This window comes from Mastigoproctus giganteus, chromosome 14, assembly GCF_048544385.1.
Source record: "Mastigoproctus giganteus isolate SK-2022 chromosome 14, ASM4854438v1, whole genome shotgun sequence".
Classification (NCBI taxonomy): domain Eukaryota; kingdom Metazoa; phylum Arthropoda; class Arachnida; order Uropygi; family Thelyphonidae; genus Mastigoproctus; species Mastigoproctus giganteus.
Genome location: NC_143588.1, coordinates 82,416,505 through 82,438,234, shown reverse-complemented (window position 1 = coordinate 82,438,234; position 21,730 = coordinate 82,416,505). Strand labels below are relative to the sequence as shown.

The window sequence follows — 21,730 nt, the reverse complement described above, 5'->3', positions numbered from 1 at the left end:
AGGCTTTAAACAAGAATAGCAGTTGCTTTAGTATCTTTGCAATAATTTTCCAAGTTTATCTGACACAAACTCAAAGAAGGCATTTCATTTTTAACATAAGAAAGTTAACTTCAAATGAGCAATTTAAAGGAATGACAACCACACAATATCAACTACAAAAATGTTGTGTCATTTCTTACAAAACAAAAATATGCCAGTTGTGAAAGTATCATCGAAAATATTCTCAATTAAATTACAAAAATTATGATATATGATGAGCTTGAAGGTTCATTTCTTGCATACACATGAATGAAGGTAAGTGGTCTTCTAAGCACAACTTGGTAATGATCTCTTCTCCAATTGAGCCTTTCTCTTGTGAGCATCTCAAACTTGTGTTGTTTGGCATAGAAGAATGCAAAATGGGATGATATGCGAGATTTCTATTCTTTTCCTTCCTTGGTTGCATTATTGTTTTAAGTATTCTGATGTCAATGTTTGCTTAGATCATGTCAGTGAAATTATTCATGTAGGGATGAAATAGTAATAATAATAATAGTAATGGAGGCATGTGATGCAAGAAAGCAAGCATATGAGCTTATGTAGCATCAGCCAAAAAAAGCACAATGTCATCCATTCCCTCTAAAAGTTTGTCCAGTTCCTCTTTGAATTTATTTAAGCTATCAACTTCCACAATGACAGATGGAAGTTTGTTCCAGCAATTAACCACCCGCTGGCTAAAGGCAAATTACAGCTACAACTACAACTGTCTTTCCTCAATTTGAATTTATGTCTCCTCAAGTTTGTAATCTAAGCAAGAGGAAGAATCCCATCAGAATTCTGCATGCTCAACCCATTCAAGGCCTTATACACCTCTATCAGATCAACTCACAGGTGCCTAGTTTCCAGACACTGCAATTTGCAGAACTTAAGCCTTTCATGGTAAGAGGACAACCAATCTTGTTGCCCTTCTCTGTACACTCAAGCAATTCTATGTTCTTCCTAAAATGAGGCCTCCAGACCTGTATGCAGTACTCAAGACATGGCCTGACCACTGCTCCAATTTGTACAAAGGGATAATCATCTCCTTTTCCCTACTAGCAAAATTCCTGTACATCACTGACAATACCCCATGAACTGCTCTGGCAGCCCGTCTACATTGCTCAGAAAACTTCATATCTGTCTGCACAATTACTTCCAGATCTTTTTCATTTTCTATCACCCTAAGCATAGTACCACACATTTGGTACGTTTCTCTGGGGTTACTTCTACCCATATGCAGTACTTTGCATTTGTCAATGTTAAACTTCAGTTGCTACCTCTCAGCCCAAATTTTCTAAATCCTGTTGCAGTAGCACACTGCCATTACTGTCATTAACAACTCTGTCAACCTTTGTATCATCTGATATACTTCGATATTAAACCTGATATACCTTCATCAATATCATTGATAAATATACAAAACAACAGTGGCCCAACAGCAAACCCCGGAGGACTCCACTAATAACATTAGTCCATGAAGAGCAGCATCCATTGATTACCACTGTCTTCTCCCACTCAACCACCCTTTTATCCATTGTAGCAACTTACCCTTAATACCACACTGCTCCAATTTGTACACTAGTCTTCCATGCACAACAGTATCAAAAGCTTTCCTGAAATCCAAGTATATAATATCAAAATTATTTTTGGCATTCAGTTCCTTTGTGACTACATCATAGTATCCAATCAAATTGGTCACAAAAGACCTCCCTTTAACAAACCCATGCTGTGTCTTAACTATTACTGCAGTCTTGTCTAGATGATCCCGCAGTGATTCCATTATTTTCCATTCCATTTTCCACGGAACACAAGTTAAACTAACAGGTCTATAGTTACTTGTGTCACCTTTTGAATCCCCTTTGTGAATTAGTGATACATTTGCACACCTCCAGTCCATGGAACATCTCCTGAGTCCAAGGAAGCTCTCATAATTATGGCTAAGGGTTTGTTTACTTCATTTTCTGCCTCCTTTAAATGTTCTGTTTGTTGCATGTCTTTTCTATAGATACTTCCATTGGCACTGTTATGAATTGGCTTTTATAATTCCCCCATCTTCCAAACAGTTCCAATTATGTTCCAAAACCACTCAGCATCCTTTTACTGTCCAACTTCAGACTCACAGAACTGACTTTTCTTCTTCCTCCTTTATTCCTTCAATTTCTGTTTTCTCAAACAATCTGCCTTCATGCATATTTCCTCAAAATTACAATCATAATCATTGCCTTATGCAATGCAATAATCTCCCCTTTGTCCCTGTCGACAAAGTTCCTTTATACTTCCATGTTGCAAATTTCACATGCAGACCTGTTTAATCAATAAATAATAATTTTTAAAAGTTATTATTAAAAAATAGCTGTATTACTCTGAAATATGAAAGAGTTTTTAATTCAGTATCTGACTTCCCTCATATTATCTTTTAAATTTGTCATGCAGTAGTCAAATAACTAAAGGTCTGATCAGAACAGAAAACATCATAATGTAACTTATTTTATAAGATATGTGAAAATATTTTTTGGACTGTTTACTTATTGCTTATATAACATTTGATTTTATTTATTTCAGTATATGCAAACCTGAAAATAATGAACCTCCATCAAAAAAGATGAAGAAAGGAAAGAAACAAAAAAGTAGAAAATAAATTAGTGTACATATTTTATATTAAGGAAAGCATATTTTATTCACACATATCACATCTACCTTACTTCATGCATTTTTAATTGAATTATAAACAAAAAAAAGTCATATAAAGAGCAAATTCATTGTATATAGAAAAAAATATTTAAATATATACAAATTTGCATGAAGAATTGTTAATTATGATTGAATAAATGTTCATTGTTTCTATAACTGGCTTGATAATTGCTTAAAAAATTATTATTACTCCTAACCTCGAATATTAAACTGACAAACTGACATTGAATACTAACAGAAGAATGCAGAGGTATTAAAAATACCCTAACTTGACATTATTATGTTTGAATTATACTTTATGATAATCATAAGCAATACAAAATCAGATGTCACTGTCACAAAAATTATTTTTGTGAAACTGATGCCAGATAGCCACTAGCAAAGATAGTTCTAAACTTGATAACAGTAACTGGAGGAATTTATTTATTTTATTTATTTAGTTTTTGCTGCTATGCTTAGCTGGCTGGCTATTCCAGTTTTCTTTTGACCCAGCCAAACAGAATAAGAAACCTTTAGGAACATGTGCATTTACAGACATTTAAAATACACAAAAGGTATTGTTATCTTATTTGTCTTTCTACAGTAGTAATTAACCAGCCATAACAGAGTGAAGAATTGTTTATTTTTTTAGGAAGTGAAATACTTTCTGTTTCTAATAAATTCTTTATTAATTTTGAGCAGAGTTAGAACAAAGAATGCTTCATGTCTCATTACAATACTTTATTTGGCTGTTCTCTATTTTTCTAATCCTGTACTGCCAGTTTTTCTGGTTTTTCCAGAAATTGTACCTTTTAGAATTTTATGATTTTTTTTTTTTTTTTTTTTTTTTTTTAAATTTTTATCTTCCAGATTTCAGTCAAGTTTGCCATGTTTTACAAATCCCAATATGTGTTATGCTTTTCAAATATAAACCTGCTGAATTTATTTATATGGGATTAAAGCTACCATTAAGGTAGCTCTGCTTTGGCTTTAAGCATGTGATCTAAGATCTGCAATGTCTGGAAACTAGACATCTGCGAGGTGATCTGATTGAGGTGTTTAAGGCTCAAATGAACTGAGCAAGCTCAATGCTGATGGGATTCTCCTCTTGCTCAGACTACACACATGAGAGGGCATAAATTCAAATTGAAGAAGGATGATTGCAGAATAGATGTGTGGAAGGGCCTTTAGTTAGGGGATGTTGATTGTTGCAGCAAACTTCTATCTGTTGTTGTGGAAGTGGACAGCTTGAATAAATTTAAGGAAGAACTCTAGAGGAACTATTAACTATTGGAGGGAATGGATAGGTGAAATGGGAAGTGTGTTTTTTTTTTTTTTTTTTGGCTGATCATGTATAAGCTTTCTTTTTTTGCATCGTTTTCCACTACTAATATTAAGATCATATCATATCATAAGCTCAGAGTACACTTTGTTGGTTTCAGTTTGTTCATTAGATAGCAGGGCATCTCTATGTTTTTTTTTTTTTAATTCCTTTTTTGTATCCTATAGTTTTTCTAAAATGTTTTTGGTTAATTCTCCTAGTTGTTTGCTCTGAAAGAAAAAAGAAGAGAGAATGTGCAGCTTATCTGAGGGTTGATTTATCTCTTGTGAAGCACTTGCATGAAAACATTAAAAAGACAAATGCTGAGGAAAACTCAGCTTAGGAGTCTTGTTGCACCAGGACAATGCACTCATACAGTGCAATCATTGCCATGGTTGCACTGTATGAGTGCAGCTGTGAAATCTTGGCCATTTGTATCAGGTGTTAGATACCTACTCTGGAATCAAAAATAACTGTCCATTTCATACTTGGTTATTTCATAATAATATATTAAGAAATAAATAGATTTAAAACCGTTCTGCCATTATTGAGTATCCTATATTGTCTGTTGTGATCAGAAAATTAATAATGTGTAGATGAGCATTTGCCTTGAATCTAGTGTGGACACCTGGTATATAATATTCTCTGGGTTATTCCCCATGCTCCTTTTGTGAATACTTTTCACCAGTTTAGGATAGTTGGCAGAAAAAAATTTGGCTAAGGTAAAGAAAGCCAACACAAGAACTACAGGAAACTTTTACCAGTCAAAAGAGTTTCCCGGTATCACAGCTTCTCCCTGCATTCAAACAGATGGTGCATGTTATCTGTAGTAGCAGTAGAAGTCAATAATGATGTATTGATTAGTTTTTTTCTTATAATTAAAAGCAGATTATCAGAGTTCATGAGTGGGCTTAAATTTACTTATGGGTACACCCTCCAGACTGCCTCAGCCTTAGGGTGTTTATCCCCCCCCCACTGTTTTAACCTGATATGAAAATGACTTCTACAGACGGTGCATGTTATCAGTAGTTGCAATAGAAGTCGTTTTCTATTGGGTTAAAACAATGGGGAGGGGGGGATAAACACCCTAAAATTGAGGCAGTCTGGAGGGTGTACCCGTAAATAAATTTCAGCTGCGAAGGCATTACACTCATGAACTCCAATAATCTGCTTTTAATAATGAGAAAAAACTAATCAATACATCGTTATCGACTTCTACTGCCATTACCGATAACACGCGCCGTCTGTTTACCAAGAATGCAGGGAGAAGCTGTGGTACCGTGAAACGCGTTTGACCACTAAACGTTTCCCAAAGTTCTCGTGTTGGCTTTTTTACCTTCGCCAAAAATTTTTCTATCTTCTTAAGCAATTATATATATTTCAGGAAAGGTATGTGGATAATGCTACATTCTGGTATCCACAAGAATCAAGTCAAGACTATTTTGCTGATAAGAACCAGTTTCCCAATATTGTTCTCTTCAAACCAGGTGCCTACATGCCCAACTTTGTGGCTCAGACTGTTGTGATTTTGGTACATGTAAAATCTATTTCCACAATATTACCTCAGCATAGGTAGTATGGAATTGTCCAAACAGTCAGTGTAGGGCAGTGTACATACTACATACTATGTAACAGCCTCAGACAAAGCCACAAGAAACAGCATCTTCCTCTTGCCCCGAATTTCATTGTTAGGAAAATATAACCTAGTAAGTAATGTTCTTGGGCAATCCACAACCATTTTTGACTTTATGAACTATAAATTAAGTTGAATAACTATGTGCCGTTACCTCCATACAGACACTATCAGTTCAGAGTCTGAGGATCATGGGCAATACACCACTCTAAAAAATAAAATAAAATAAAGTGCCATATATTAGTAGTCATTTGGCTTGTGAGCTGCAGTTCTGCAGTGGAAACAAGACCCTACAGCTAGTCCTGTTGATGCATGCATATCTGGTCTCATCGTTTGAATGAATGACATGATCCTCCTTGGAGATTACCAGTCCCTCTCTAAATTTTCTTGGTCTGCCATGAGTATTGTTTACCCATTCTACCTTTTCACCATGTCAGTTGCAGTTGATTTTGAAAGTTTCAAATAGATTGCAGTACCATGCAACAACAAATAAACTAGAATGGCATCTGACAAACCACTGAAACTGCATAATCTCTGTACTGTGATCCATGCTAGCTGTTACTACTAGTATTTTCCTCAACATTACTGATGTTTGGGCATAAATAATGCTAGAGAGGTGTTATGGGAGAGATCCTGTGAATTAATGTTATGCTCCACACTATTCAGGTCATATGGTGATGTGGAAGAAGAGCATGCTTAGATAATGCTAAGCTAGCTAATGCACCATTCTATAAATGAAGTTTGATGGAGGAAGTATCCTAATGTGCCATGGTGTGAGACAGCTTGTGATTTAGAATGCAGCTGTTTGATGTAGCTTTGAACCTTCACATTCATGTCTTATATTGACATTATAGACAATTCTATATTACCTTCACTATGGTAATTCTGCATAAATGGATCCTAAACATACTATAGTATTACCATAATAATATTCTGAGCACAAAACCTACTTGTAAGCATAGTCATCTGGTCTAAGGAGAATGATGTTCAGAATTCAAGTCAGGAATTGGTACCAGTTACTGAGTCCTAACTTTAATCTTGTGGAACATGTTGAAGCAAATATCAGCTATCTACTGTCACAAATTAGCTGAAGGTATTACCAGAGGAGAATGGTTGTAATTAAGTCAGTTTATGTGGTCTACATATGAATTTTCTGATTAAGAGTTTTTCTTAATCTTATGACACTCTTTTAGGAATCCTCTCATCCCAATGTGTTATAATAGTGATGGATCATTTTGTTAGTGGGAGCAGTGTCTCCACATCATTCCATCTAGTCAAGTAGAGACTTGTTAAAGTTGACACTTTAGTGCTTGTTTATGTTTGCTGACAAGCTGAAGTTTTTATTTGAGCGAAAGAACAAACCTTTTCCAATTTAACATAATGGATGAACACAAATATATCAGAACAAGAATGTTAAAATTAACCATGCAGTGGTAAAAAAAATACAAAATGTAAACAAACAAACAACACCTGCAGCAGATTTCTATGTATTTCTTTTTGTTATTTAGTGACTGATTTACTTCTGTGGACTATAAAGATCCCAGTTAATTTGCAACCCAGATAATCAAGAGTCTCTTGTATGCTGCAATATTGACAGCATTTATACACTGACCTAGATCAGCTTAGGTGATCTGAACAGTAACAAAAACAGACCTAGAAAGTTGTAGGAAAATAAATGGACTGGAAATTTTTCTGTATTACAGTGTAATGTTTGAATCAATTAGTAGATTTTGAATTTCTTTCAAATTTAGAGTGCAAAGAGTGAATTTATTGCTGTATTAGCCTACACAAGATTACTAATTTCTTTTACATAAATTTTGTTCAGAAGAAAAGAAATTTACACCTAAATGTATTTATTATTCAATCACAGAAAAAATACATGTGGGTTTCTCAGAAAGTTTTGCCTCGGTTTTTTTTTTTCTCAGAAAAAAAATATTTTCATTTATTTAAAAAAAAAAAAGTTACAAACTTAACAATAGTAGTGAACTTTTCCTATTTTAGATGGAATTAGAAAAATTATGACAGGTGGTACTAGAATAGCATGTAAATGAGTAGTGGTAAGGTTTTAGTATAAAAGAGGAAACAATGAGGAATATCCTTAAATAACTGAAAAATTACCAAGAGACACTCTATTGTTAGAACCAACACAATTAGGGATGCATCAGAACAAAGAAAAGCTGACTGTATCAATGGAATGGTAGTCATCAAACCCAACAATAACATCAAACAACATGCAGTATCTGGATGATACATTCCTGTATACACCAAGCTGATCATTTAACATGATCAGCCTCTTGCATACAGGAAACTATCACTACAGTTTGAAATTAGTGGTGGAAGTGCAAATGTAATTACTGCATTCACAGGATTATTCAAAAGTGTGTTCATGTTTTGAGTCATAAGTAACATGAGACCACAAAATTTAGAAAAAGGAAATGGGTTTTGAGTTTCTGGCATGATATGAAGGTGAGGAAGCCTTTCTCACAGATTACAACTGATGATGAAACACACATAATCCATTTTTATCTACAAATCACAAAATCAAACCACAATTCACAATGTGACATTGCCCAGACTCTTCCACAGACTTCCTTTATGACCACTGTCTTCTGTGACATGAGAGGTATGATTTTAATGTACAAAGAACATGCCATAAATTCTGACATGTGCATTATTAGTATACATTAGACCTCTTAACAAACTTAATAGCCATTTATGGAGGGTTCAACAAGAAAAATACGTGGAAGATGTTCTTCTCTAACACAATAGGGCTAAGAACACATATACCAATTTACAAACAAGAAAAGTAATCACAAAACTGTGCTGAACTTCGACTGTATGTTGCCCTGCTCGCCATACAGTCCAGCTCCCATTCCTTCAGGTTCCCATCATTTTGGTATAGGATGTCATTCTTAGAACAAAAGTTTAGGGAAAATAATGAAGTTGTTACTGAAGTGAAAAAGTGACGCCAAGAGACTGAAGAGAACTCCAATAAGGAATGCTAGATCCCATGTCCAGGTGCCATAGGGCTATAGAAAAAGAAAGCTTACTTAGAAACTGCATAAATAAGATACATAAAAACACTAATATCCAGTTTTTGTAAATAAATTTTGATGAGAAAAAGTTGTATATGGCAAAATTTTCTCAGGTGAGCGTGATAAATATATAAAATGTAAATGTGACATTGATTTAAAAAGCACATTAAAAGATACGAATCTCACAAAGTTGGAATTTCATAATTCACTTAAACTCCTCTAATCCTGCAACTTTGGAATATGGTCTGTGCCAGATCATGAAATATAGACTGTGGAAGGCACTATGAGCAAACTAGTCTCCACTATTACAAAATAATGATTTTCAGTTACTTATTTTCTCTGTGTATCTTTATTTCACATTGAAAAAATAAACAAAGATGCTGTACTTTTAAATCAAACATTTATTTTTCATTATACAGTATATACCAGGTTATCCAGCAAAAGTCTTGGACTTTCTAGCACCATATGGCTAATAAAGTGTTAACTACTTGTAATACAATAAAATTTTATTAAAAATTATAAAGAATTTAGCTAAAATGGTTACAGAATGGCTGAACGTGTTTACCTTGCTTACAAAAATATGCATTCACTCTGACATAACTATTCAAAGACATTACACAGACACTAGATTATGTATTAGTAAGAAATAACACATTCAAAAGTAGTTATACATTTCTGGAAACATGAGTGATAACAAATTATTGCTCTCTCAACAACACAGTGTAATTTGTATTGCAGAAATTAAGCAACTTTTTGAATATTTCTCTGAGGTTAGTCACCAAGGGCAGAGGGAAAATAAGTTGGCTGTATTATAAAAAAAAGGGGGGGGGATTGTAAATTCCATATTTATGCATTATGTTCTATTAATTTTCAAACACCAGTTTTCTGTTTCACATATTTCCTAGATTGCATGTCATTGTTACTATGTATTTGCAACCAGAAGCATGGCTATCACAGTGCAAGAATTAACAAAGCATAGTGGCCCACATGTCTGTTCCACTAAAAAATTTTTTATAAATTTTATAGAAAGAAAACTGTACAATAATAATAATATTGTTATATAGGGAACCACTATGCATTATTTATTCCATTTCCAGTAATGGTAAGTAGCATTTAAAGGTCATTTATTATTAAATAAAAAAAAACAAAAGACTACAATTTTAGTAAACAGAAGTGATTTCATTTGTGAAGAATCGTCACATCAAGTATCACTGGCATCTTTTTTAATTTTTTTTATTTTAGTATTCTAATATCAACAGATGCATTTGAATGAGATTTAGAATCAGCATCACTTGAACAGAATTCTGATTCAATGTCATCAGCTTCAACATACTGTCCCTCCCTGATCCTTTTCAGTTCCAGTGTTCCAGACTGTGGATCCATTATAACAACCCTTTAGGGTAAATTTTATAGGAAAACATTTTTTTACACAAAATTTTATCAGTAAGGTATTTTTAAAAGTAATTTTACACACTAAGGATGATGTTTAGTTTTTCACAAACTAAAGAATTAAAATTCAGCGAGCATAAGCTTCAAAAAATTTTACTTTTTCTTGTGGAAAATACTAAACTAGATAAAATAACTTCAACATAAGCAAAGACCATATGAAACTGAACCAAGTATAAGTATACAGCTTTTATAGTGCTCTCTAGACAGTGCAATTGATGCTAAACAAAATCCCAGCTATAATGTGATAGCCCATAGTTCAATCAGTGTGCTGATATCACTCAGTTTGTTTGTTTCATGTGCCTTTCCTTTTACAGTGATCATTTATTGACTGCAATTGAATGGATGCATATGTGAGTTAAGGTACAAAAATTGTAGTTCATTTCGACACAAATTTGCCTTACAGCAGCAAACATGTTAAAGAACTAATTAGTGATTCTTATTATATAAAGAACAAATTTGGTTCTTATTTAAAAATTCAAATTTTTAAATAAGAACCAAATTTATAAATTAATGTAATTATACCGTTATACATTATTGAATTGCTTATTTTGATGTACCAACTTTTTTTAAATGTTTAGATTAAAAGGTAAATTATAAAGAATGTTTTTACGAATAAGGGATTGGTGTTTCACATTAATAAAAGGGGGGCTTTGGTGGTCTTTATATATGGCCCAAAAATTCTAGTTATGCCACTGTTTGTAATGTATAAAATCATTTTGTGAGATATTCAATTGCCAAAATCATAGACGAGGTGTGACAATAAAGTTTCGAGAATAATTCATTTAAAAATTTTATTTTGAAAATTATACAGATGTGAGGCCATCGCCTTCAAAGTAGTCCCCTTCAGACTGTACACACTCATTCCAGCTTAGGATCCATTGATCATAACATTTCTGATACTTACTTTCTGGTATTTGTTTTAATACCCACATTACATTACTCTGAATTTCAGAAACTGACTGAAAATGCTTTCCTTTCATGACTCTGTTTAGTCGAGGAAATAAAAAGAAGTAGCAAGGAGACAAATGAGGAAAATACGGAGGGTGCTGCAATATTGTGATCGATTTTGAAGTTAAAAACTCTTTCACTACAGTGGCGGAATGTGCAGGAGCATTGTCATGATGCAAAATCCATGACGAAGCAATTTCAGGTTGAACTCGGTTGACTTACTTGCGAAGCCTTTCCAAAACTTGAAGGTAAAATTGTCAATTGACAGTTTAATTAGGTGGAACAAACTCTTTGTGGACGATTCCTTTTTGATCAAAAAAGCAAATTACATGGTTTTCACTTTTAAATTTTGACATTCTCGCTTTTCTGGGTCTTGACGAGGAAGCTCCCTTCAATTGTTAACTTTGCCTTTTTGTTTCAGGGTCGTACGCAAATACCTAGCTTTCATCCCTTGTACTCACGTGAGAAAGCAAATCTGGAACATCTTCAATGCTTTCCAACATCTCTTGAGAATGTCGCAACCAAATTTCTTTCTGCTCATGAGAGAGGTTTTTCGGTACCAGCTTTGCACACACTTTCCTCATCAACAAATTTTCAGTCAAAATTAATCTAACACTTTCCCGATTAATGTTTAGTTTTTCAGCAATTATTCTTGTGGAAGGATGCAACTCGACAGGATGAAATTTATTCGAGAATAATTTTGTTTCTGTCAAAGTGGCCACTTTGACAGAAACAAAATTATTCTCGAAACTTTATTGTCACACCTTGTAGCATTACTTATACCTCATATTAAAAAATATTGGACAGTTGAAACATTCATACTGGAGTCAGCATTCAAACCTGACTTATTTCTCAGACAAGTACATCACCCACTGGACCATTCTGGCAGTACAGGTTAACATTTTGGCTTAATGCTGACAATTATAGTTCTGTGGAGATTACGGGGATCAGAGCTACTATATCATATCATATAATAAAATAATAGATTAATCCCTGAATACTCAGGCAATATGTGTAATTTTCAAAAATCTGGAACTTGCTATATCCCTGAAGATGTCAGATTTGAGATTTTCCTGTATTAAAGCTTATACATTCATTCTGTTAGCATGTTTAATACAACTCTATGAAATATATTCTAATTATGAAAGTACAGTTTGCAACATTTTGGCCTTATTTTCAGGCTTATTTGGTACACACCTGTTTGGATATTTATTACTGAATGTCTCTTGACATTGCAAAAATGATTTCACTGTTAAAGCAATGTTCCAAGCACATTCTTCTCAGGGGAAAAATGTTATGCAATGTACTAATAAATGCTGTATAGCTCCTCAAATACCATTGCTGTCATCTCTGTCTAGATATCTGTTGGATATAGAGTGAAATATATCTCATGCCAAATCCAATGACATCCAATGAGCTCACTAAATACAAATTACCAATAGGTTGTGCAGTAAATGAATAACCCTGTACATGTAGTAGTCAAAGTTTAAATGAGGGTATTATGTAGTCTACTTACACAGCTGATCATAATGATGTCCTCCATGTGGATACCTGCTGTTCTTTCACACTGGGTAGAAAAGGTCTGGGTTCAATCTACCCCTGGGCAAAATTAGAAATACTTCCTGGTATAATTGTATAATTTATGTTACTTCCCCTGAAAGTTTATGCATTCCACTGCATAAACATTCTTTGAATGTTTATGCAACTGATGAATATATTCTTTATTAGACTATATTCAATATGGGATTAATCAGGAACTAATAGATATCATTTCCTGACTAATCCCATATCAAGAAAGGGATACATAGTTTTATTTCTCCTGGAAGCAGTTAGTTTTTTTGTCCTGCTAAACAGGTAAATTGAGCACAATATACACAAATTAAAAACATGATATACTTCAGGCCAGTAGCTCTAGCTGCCTTGATGAAAATTTAAGCAACCAAAATGACAACTGGTCTTCAAAGTACATCAAGTACTTATATTTATTGTTCCACATATTTGCCAATGCTCAGTGTTTCCTCCCTCAAAAAAGTTGCTGTCGGCCTCCAAGAACCACTCTTCTCCTTGACATCAGCAGCAAAGATATAATTACTATCAGGAGTAAAGGGAAGGGTTTTTGCTTCCATAAAGGTGACAACAATGGTCTCAGACAGTTTTTAAATTCTGTACAGTGGGACCAACTGATGATGTCACCAACAGCAAATTCTAAGGGGGAAGCATTCAAGGAACTAATCGTGGAAGCTACTAGGCTTTTCATACTGATTAAGAAATACTGTTCAAGGTTTAGGCCTAAATGGATGTCAGATGAACTAATGAGACTCGTGGCAGAGAAGAAAAATGCATGGGATACATAAAAATTATCAGGTGACATAGAAGCCTATGGCAGGTATAAGCTAGTCTGTAAACAAGTCACAAAGGAGGTTAGGCAAGTGAAGGCAAATTATAACAAATCTTGGCAAACAATGCTAAGAAAAGCAGCAAGGACTACTTTACTTATATAAACTCTAAAAGGAAGGGGATGAATCAGATTGGTCCACTTAATATCGATGGTTCGACTGTTGATGATCCTGCTCAGATAGTAAACAAACTGAATGAGTATTTTGCATCTACATTCACACACACACGAGGAGTTATTAAGGGAGGAAAATGTCAGAAGTTTATCACTGTAACGGGGTGCTTAATGATTTTGTAATAACTGAGAACAAAGCGGAGGACAAATTGTTGAAGTTAAACATAAGAAAGGCACCTGAGATGGATGGTATCTATCCAGTTATATTAAAGGAGGCGGCAAAGGAAGTAAGCAAACCCTTAGCCATAATTATGAGAGCATCCTTGGACTCAGGGGGCAATCCCCATTGACTGGAGATGTCCAAATGTATCCCCAATTCACAAAGGGGGATCTAGGGGTGACACGAGTAATTACAGACCACTTTAACTTCTGTTCCGGGGAAAATAATGGAGTCACTTGTTAAAGATGCATTGCAGGATCATCTAGACAAGACTGCAGTAATAATTCTGACACAGCATGGGTTTGTTAAGGGAAAGTCTTCTCTGACAAATTTGATTGGATTCTATGATGTGGTTACAAAGGAACTGGATGTCAAAAATAATTTTGATATCATATACTTGAATTTCAGGAAACCTTTTGACACTGTTGTGCATGGAAGACTACCGTACAAATTGGAGCAGTGTTGTATTAAGGGTAAGTTGCTACAATGGATAAAAGGGTGATTGAGTGGGAGAAGACTGGTAATCAATGGATGCTGCTCTTCGTGGACTAATGTTATTAGTGGAGTCCCCCAGGATTTGATTTTGGATCCGCTTTATCAATATCATTTTATCAATGATATTGATGAATGTATATCAAGCTTAATGTCAAAGTTTGCAGATGATACAAAGGTTGGCAGGGTTGTTAATGACAGTGTGCTACTGCAACAGGATCTAGAAAATTTGGGCAGATGGGGTGAGAAGTGGCAACTGAAATTTAACATTGACGAATGCAAAGTACTGCATATGGGTAGAAGTAACGCCAGAGAAACGTACCGAATGTGTGGTACTACGCTTAGGGTGGTAGAAAATGAAAAAGATCTGGGAGTAATTGTGCAGTCAGATATGAAGTTTTATGAGCAATGCAGTCAGGCTGCCAGAGCAGGTCATGGGGTATTGTCAATAATATATAGGAATTTTGCTAGTAGAGAAAAGGAGGTGATTATCCCTTTGTATAAGGCAATGGTCAGGCCAAGTCTTGAGTACTGCGTACAGGTCTGGAGGCTTCATTTTAGGAAGGATGTACATTTGCTTGAGCATGTACAGATATTGTTGTTGTTGTTATTTGGTTTTTAGGAGCATTAGCAACTAAGGCCATATTGCTCCAGGATATGCGGTGGTCATTCCCTGACCTTTCCGCATCCTCCGTATTTGGTGGTGACGGGCTCGAACCCCGGTCTAATCAAGAAGCATGTGTTACGCACTGCTGCTCCTTCCCACCTGGCTACGGAGGCGCCCCGCATGTACAGAGAAGGGCAATAAGATTAGTGAGGGGAATGAAGGGGTCCTCTTACTAAGAAAGGCTTAAGTTCTGCAAATTGCAGTGGCTGGAGACTAGGCACCTGTGAGCTGATCTGATAGAGGTGTATAAGGCCTTGAATGGGTTGAGCATGTTGAATTCTGATGGGATTCTTCCTCTTGCTGAGATTATGAACCTGAGGCTGCATAAATTCAAATTGAGGAAAGACAGTTATAGAATAGATGTTGGGAAATTTGCCTTCAGCCAGTGGGTGGTTAATTGCTGGAATAAACTTCCATCTGTTGTTGTGAAAGTTGATGGTTTAAATAAATTTAAGGAGGAACTGGACAAACGTTTAGATGGAATAGATGTGTGAAATTGTTTTTCTTTGGCTGAAGCTACATAAGCTTATATGCTTGCTTTCTTGCATCATATGGCTCCATTACTATTACTATAAGTGTTTCCCATGAAGGACATCCTTGACAAGGTCAAACAGGTGAGTATCTGATGGGACAAGATCAGAACTTTATTAACGATGTGATAGAACAGTCCACCCAAATTTCATGGTTTCATCTTTCAGGACATTGGTATGAGCTCTGGCATTATTCTAAAGGAGAAATTTTTGTTTCTTCACTGACCTCAATCACAGTTTGTGTCTTCAGTTTCCTCAGTGTCTCCACACAGCAAACAGAATTAATTGTGTTCCCTGTTCCAAGACATACACAAGGACAACCCTTCTGTTATCCCAAAAAATGGAACACATGAATTTTTCAGGAAATGGCAGAGCTTTGAATTGCATCTCTTCATTGATGAATCTTTATGTTGCCACTCCATACACTTTTAATTGCATTTGATTCAATTCATAGTGTTGCTTTTAATCCAATTCATACTGGTCTAGGCGCCTCTGTAGCTAGGAGCAGCAGTGTGTAGCACACGCTTCTTGATTAGACTGGGGTTCGAGCCCGTGACCACCAAATACAGAGGATGCAGAATGGTCAGGGAATGACTACCACATATCTCCGGAGCAATATGGCCTTAGTTGCTAATGCTCCTAAAAACCAAATAACAAACATACTGGTCTACCCATATCTCACTTTAATGATAATACTATCAAGAAAATCAATGATATTGAAATTTCTCCCCGAAGATTTGCTCAAGCCTGTACTTTCTGCCACTTGTACTTTGGCATTAGCAGAACCAAAGTGGCCCACAATTTCTTGGTTCCCAGATTGTCCAGGATTGTTTTCAATGCATTAAAGCTTAATCTAATTTTCACATTTAGTATTAGCCATATGGGTGCAAGAGTGAGTCCCATGTATTTTCTGCACCAACCAATTGGAATTTTACCAAGCTGTCAACTTTTGCCACCATGGAGGAAACATATTAAAGTAATTAACAACTTGCTGGCTGAAAGAAAATTTCCTATAATTCAGTCTAAACCTCTTTTCCCTTAATTTCAATTTATAGTCACCAGTTCTGGAATCACAGCAATGAAATTTTGCCTTTGTTATTTTACTTTTTCCTCTTATAGACTTTAATTAGGTCCCCTCTAAATGTTTAATTACCAAGTTGTGTAGCCTAAGTCCAAATCTTTCCTCTTGTTGCAGTTAGGTCAGCATCTTCGACCTCCATTAGCATTAGTAGAGGCATATGATGCAAGAAAGCAAGCTTATACAGCATCAGCCAAAAAAAAAAAAAAAAAAAAAAAAACGTTCCCATTTCACCCATCCATTTGCTTCAAAAGTTTGTCCACTTCTTCCTTGAATTTATTTAAGCTATCAACTTAAATACCCGCTGGCTAAAGGCAAATTTCCGCATATCTATTCAACAATGGTCTTTCCTCAATTTATGGCCCCTCAAGTTTGTAACCTGAGCAAGAGAAAGAATCCCATCAGCATTGAGCTTGCTCAATCCATTCAAAGCCTTATACACCTTAATCAGATCACCTCGCAGGTGGCTAGTCTTCACAATTTGCAGAACTTTCTTCATAAGAGCACCCCTTTTTTCCCCTCACCAGTCTTGTTGCCCTTCTCTGTACTCTTTCTAGCAACTCTGCATCCTTGCTAAAATGAGCCTCCAGATTGCACTCAAGGTGTGGCCTGACCATTGCCTTATACAAGGGGATAATCACCTCCTTACCCATGCTAACAAAATTCCTGTATATCATTGACAAGACCCCATGACCTACTCTAGCAGCCTGTCTCCACTGTTCATAATACTTCATATCTGACTGCACAATTACCCCCAGGTGTCTTTCATTCTCCACTACCCTGAGTATAACACCATCCAGTTGGTACATTTTTCTGGGGTTACTGCTACCCATATGCAGTACTTTGCATTTGTCAATGTTAAACTTCAGTTGCCACTTCTCAGTCCATCTGCCCAACTTTTCCAGACCCTGTTGCAGCAGCATATACTGTCATTAACAACCCTTATCTTTATCTCTACAAGCAAACATGTCCTGTTGATCATTTATCGATAAGGCACCACATGGGTCCTCCATGCCACCTGTCTACATTGCACATAGAATGTCGTATTTACCCATACGGTAACCCTCCCCAAATCCTTTTCTTCATCTGCTTTTTTTTTGATTCAACCCCACCAATTGTGTAAGTTCTTTTGGGTTGTTGTTTTCTGATTGTGAGACCTTGCATTTTTTTGCATTAAAACATAGCTATCACTTCTTGACTATCTCTGAAGAACTTATGTAGAAGTGCTGTTTTACACTGACCGTTAACTACTCTATCAATCTTAATGTCACTGGCAAAATTTTGACATCACATCTTGGCTTGCTCAGAATAATCACCTGAGAGGGCATAAATTCAAATTGAGGAAAGATAGATGCAGGATAGATGTGCAGAAATTTGCCTTTAGCCAGCGGGTAGTGGTTGGTGGAACAGACTTCCATCCCTTGTTGTAGAAGTTGATAGCCTAAATAAATTTAAGGTTCAGCTGAACAGGTATTTCGAATGAACGGAGGGGTGAAGTGTAAGTTTTTTTTTTTTTTTTTTTGGCTGATGCTGCATAAGCTTGCTTTCTTGCATCATATGCCTCTACTAATGCTAATTGATGTAATGTAATAAAATCTGAAACAATAATGGCAGCATTACTGATCCTTGAGGGACCCCAAGGATCAATAATGCTGCTACTCTTATGTTAGCTCAGTTTGAAGAATAACTGTTAATCACAACCCTCTGCCTCCTGCCCTGCATTCCATATAAGGAGTCAAATATTTTGTAAAACTCCATATTGAAATTATTTTCTACATTCTGCTTATTGAGTGATTCTTTCAAAATAGCTAACTGTGTTGGTTAGACATGATTTTCTCTTTACAAAACTATATTGTGTTTTCTTGAGAATTCCACTTCTGACTAAATGACCATGTGTTGTTCTCTTGATCAATATTTCCATGATTTTCCCTAAAACTGCAGTCAGACCAACATAGTAGGTACCCACTTCTGTCTTAGAGCTGCCTATGTGTATTGGCAATACACTGGCACTTCTCCAGTCAAAAGAAATCTCTCCCAAGATCCTTCCCCAGTTATTGTTATTTGTTATTTGGTTTTTAGGAACATTAGCAACTAAGGCCATATTGCTCCGGGGATATGCGGTGGTCATTCTCTGACCTTTCCGCATCCTCCGCATTTGGTGGTCACGGGCTCCTTCCCCAGTAACGATGCGTGTGTTATGGGTATTTAATGGTGCATAAGCTGCACTGGCTATAGTGCACCTAATAATGATGCCCTCATAATTAATCTTAATGGTTCAATGCACTCTTTTCCACCTCTTTCAAAATTAATCAATGTATGCCATCCAACTCTAGGAGTCTTACTCAACTTTAGGCTCAAAAGATTTTCAAATAAAAAATTTTCAGTAATTTCAATATTGCAAATTTAATGCTTCTTGGCTTCACTTGAAATTTCTCCTCACCATGGTCTTTCATCTATAAATATCGATGCAAAGTATCTGTTCAATTCATCTGAAACATCAGCTAAGTTATCTAAGGTCTTCCCGCACCTATTATGCAAGAGGTCCAATCTGATTCACTCTTTTCTTCTTTGTATTCACATACATGAAAACTCCTTGGCCCATTGTTTTGCTCTTTATAAATAGCCTTTGTTCATTTCATTTTTGATTTTACTTAATAACAGAAACCCAAAGTGGATTCAGGAAACGACTGTAAATAAGCAATTAGTTTAGTACAGTATATTGAATGTACTGTGGTAGTTTCTCAACGTAGAGTCAGTAAAAAAGCTGTTGCTTTTAAAAGCAACACCTGTCAGATTTTGTAGTTTATTTTTTATCGATTTTAGCCGTGTATTATTTTACTTTACTGTAGTATGATACAGTGTATATTATTTATTTGATATTCATCACATTTACCAGTATTCTGTTTATTGGAGTCCGTCTATTTGAATAATTTTATTGGTACTAAAATGTACTTGACACGCTCACATAACTTTAAATAAATTTCCATTTATTCTCAATACGGCCAAGGCCAGAAGATATTATTTAATATTTTTCTTTATAGCGTGTTTGTAACATTAACATTTTACACGATGTTAATCATAAAGAACAAATGACGCTCGTAGTATTTATTTCCCTGGTAAGCGAAGCGCAGCGCAGCCAAATCCCTAACAGAAAATTACTCTAACCCACAAACGTAAAAAAAGACCAACTGTAGGAATCTTCTTTAATTAAAGGATTGTACTATACAAAGACTAAAATTCACACAAATTATATTTTTATCAAAATTATACATATTATGTACGCAAAACATTTCTGAAAGCCATCAAAGAAAGCACGAGAATTAAATTACTTTTTGAAATTTATTTATTCAATTTTAACCAAATAAATTATTTTCTTACACTTTTTTTAGAACTCCTGGCGAGCATCAGATCGAACCCCTGCTATTCCACCAGTATTTCTCGACGCTTCAGGATAAGTTATATTTACAATTTCTCGTCGTTTTATTATAATGGGGAGGGGGGAATATTGTATGTGTAAATGTTCGCATGTTTTTCTTAAATAAAATTGATTAAATGTTAATATGTTTCTATTTTTTTTTTTTTTTCTCTTGTACGTTACAAGAAACTAATACCCGATGTACTAATTTTGTGCGCAATATTGAATTAGTATAAATTTTATAATTAGATTAAAATGACTTTCATCACATCTGTAGCAAACCAGAACAGAAATCTTGATACAATTCACAATGGCACTTCCATGCAAGTCCGTGCTTATAGTTCATTCCTTCAAGAAGTGCATAAGATCAGCTTGCGCATGCTCTTTCGCTTATTATCACTGACCTCCTTCAACAAGCTGAATAACCTGCCATTCCGCTATTTATTCCCATGACTAAACTCTAGGAATGTTTCAGAGTGATTGTAGATCTACTGCGTATAAGTACCTGAAAGTAAGTTTAACGTGTTATCAATAAAATCTGTGAATACGTCTTGTGTCTCTTTATTTCATAGTGTAATCGCTACATTTATCGGTATTAAAGTATCCAAAATTTTATGAAAAACGAATACGCAACTATGAATCTTTTTTTTTTTTTTAAGTAATAATTATTCACAAACAAGGATTGTCGAAGATAGATTTGTTACTTAAAAAAATGCTAATTTTTTTGAGTGCGACCAGAGTACCTATTTTCATTACGATGAAATAGAAGATGGTAAATAAAATTATTGCTTGGCACTCTACAAATAAGCAAATTTATTATATTTTATCTCAATATTAGGCTCGCTGCTGCTGGTAGCGATAAAAGATAGGAAGTAAAGGCTTGTATATATAAGCAATACAAGCTTGGCAATAGTAATTAATTATGCCTCTGTAATCGTATATAACAGGGGTGGCTAACGAGTCGATCGCAGATTTAATTTCGGTCGATCACGACGAATTTTAAATATACAGTCATCCCTCGATTTGTGCAATGAAATTTTTGAGATAAAATAAATTTTCTGTTTATACTCCGGGACGACCAAACGGTCAGAGGAGTTCACAAGATAGACAGAATACAAGAAGCAACACCGTATTCAGCAGTCACGGGCTTGAACTCCGGTCACTCAAGACACGTGTACTTATGCACCCACGCGCCTGACCACTAGTCTACGGCGGCAGACCGCGGCACATTTTGAAGGAAAAAAAGTAGATCGCATCACAAATTAAGTTGGCCACTCCTGGTATATAACATAACTAGATGACATCTGATTAATTTCTATTTAGATTTCAAAAAATACAAAACAAAGAGTTTAAAATTTTGCACATAAACCTTTTATATCAGCGATGCAAGAATTAACCAAAGTTTGTAGTTTTCAGTGATGTTAAGAGGGTCAGGAACACTCCTTCAGAACTAATATCCGCCGCACAATTAACGCTCTCTCTCTCTCTCTCTTCTCTCTCTCTCTCACACACACACATACAAACTGGGGTTCACGTATTAGACAAATCGCATCTTTTCCGGTAGTTCTAGATTCAACACTGATTTTTTTTTTTTTTTTTTTTTTTTTGGGGCTCCAAGTTTTTTGAGCTATAAACATTACATTTCAGTGGCTTTTGTTTTTGTCTAACATAAAAAGACTTCGGGTGCAATAACAGAAAACGGTACAAAGCAGCTGGTTTTCCATATTTTGTGATTCATCAATTCG

The 21,730-nt window shown here is 35.3% G+C and overlaps 1 protein-coding gene across 1 annotated transcript in view; it reads left to right on the top strand.

Annotated features, from left to right (window-relative positions):
* Positions 1–21,730, top strand: part of l(1)G0020 (RNA cytidine acetyltransferase l(1)G0020) — a 219,217-nt gene that overhangs the window by 127,528 nt on the left and 69,959 nt on the right. The window contains exons 19-21 of the mRNA XM_090388438.1: positions 2,581–2,645; positions 4,231–4,295; positions 5,394–5,581. Coding sequence (XP_090244564.1) covers positions 2,581–2,645; positions 4,231–4,295; positions 5,394–5,581 — 318 coding nt within the window. The remainder of the gene's footprint in view (positions 1–2,580; positions 2,646–4,230; positions 4,296–5,393; positions 5,582–21,730) is intronic.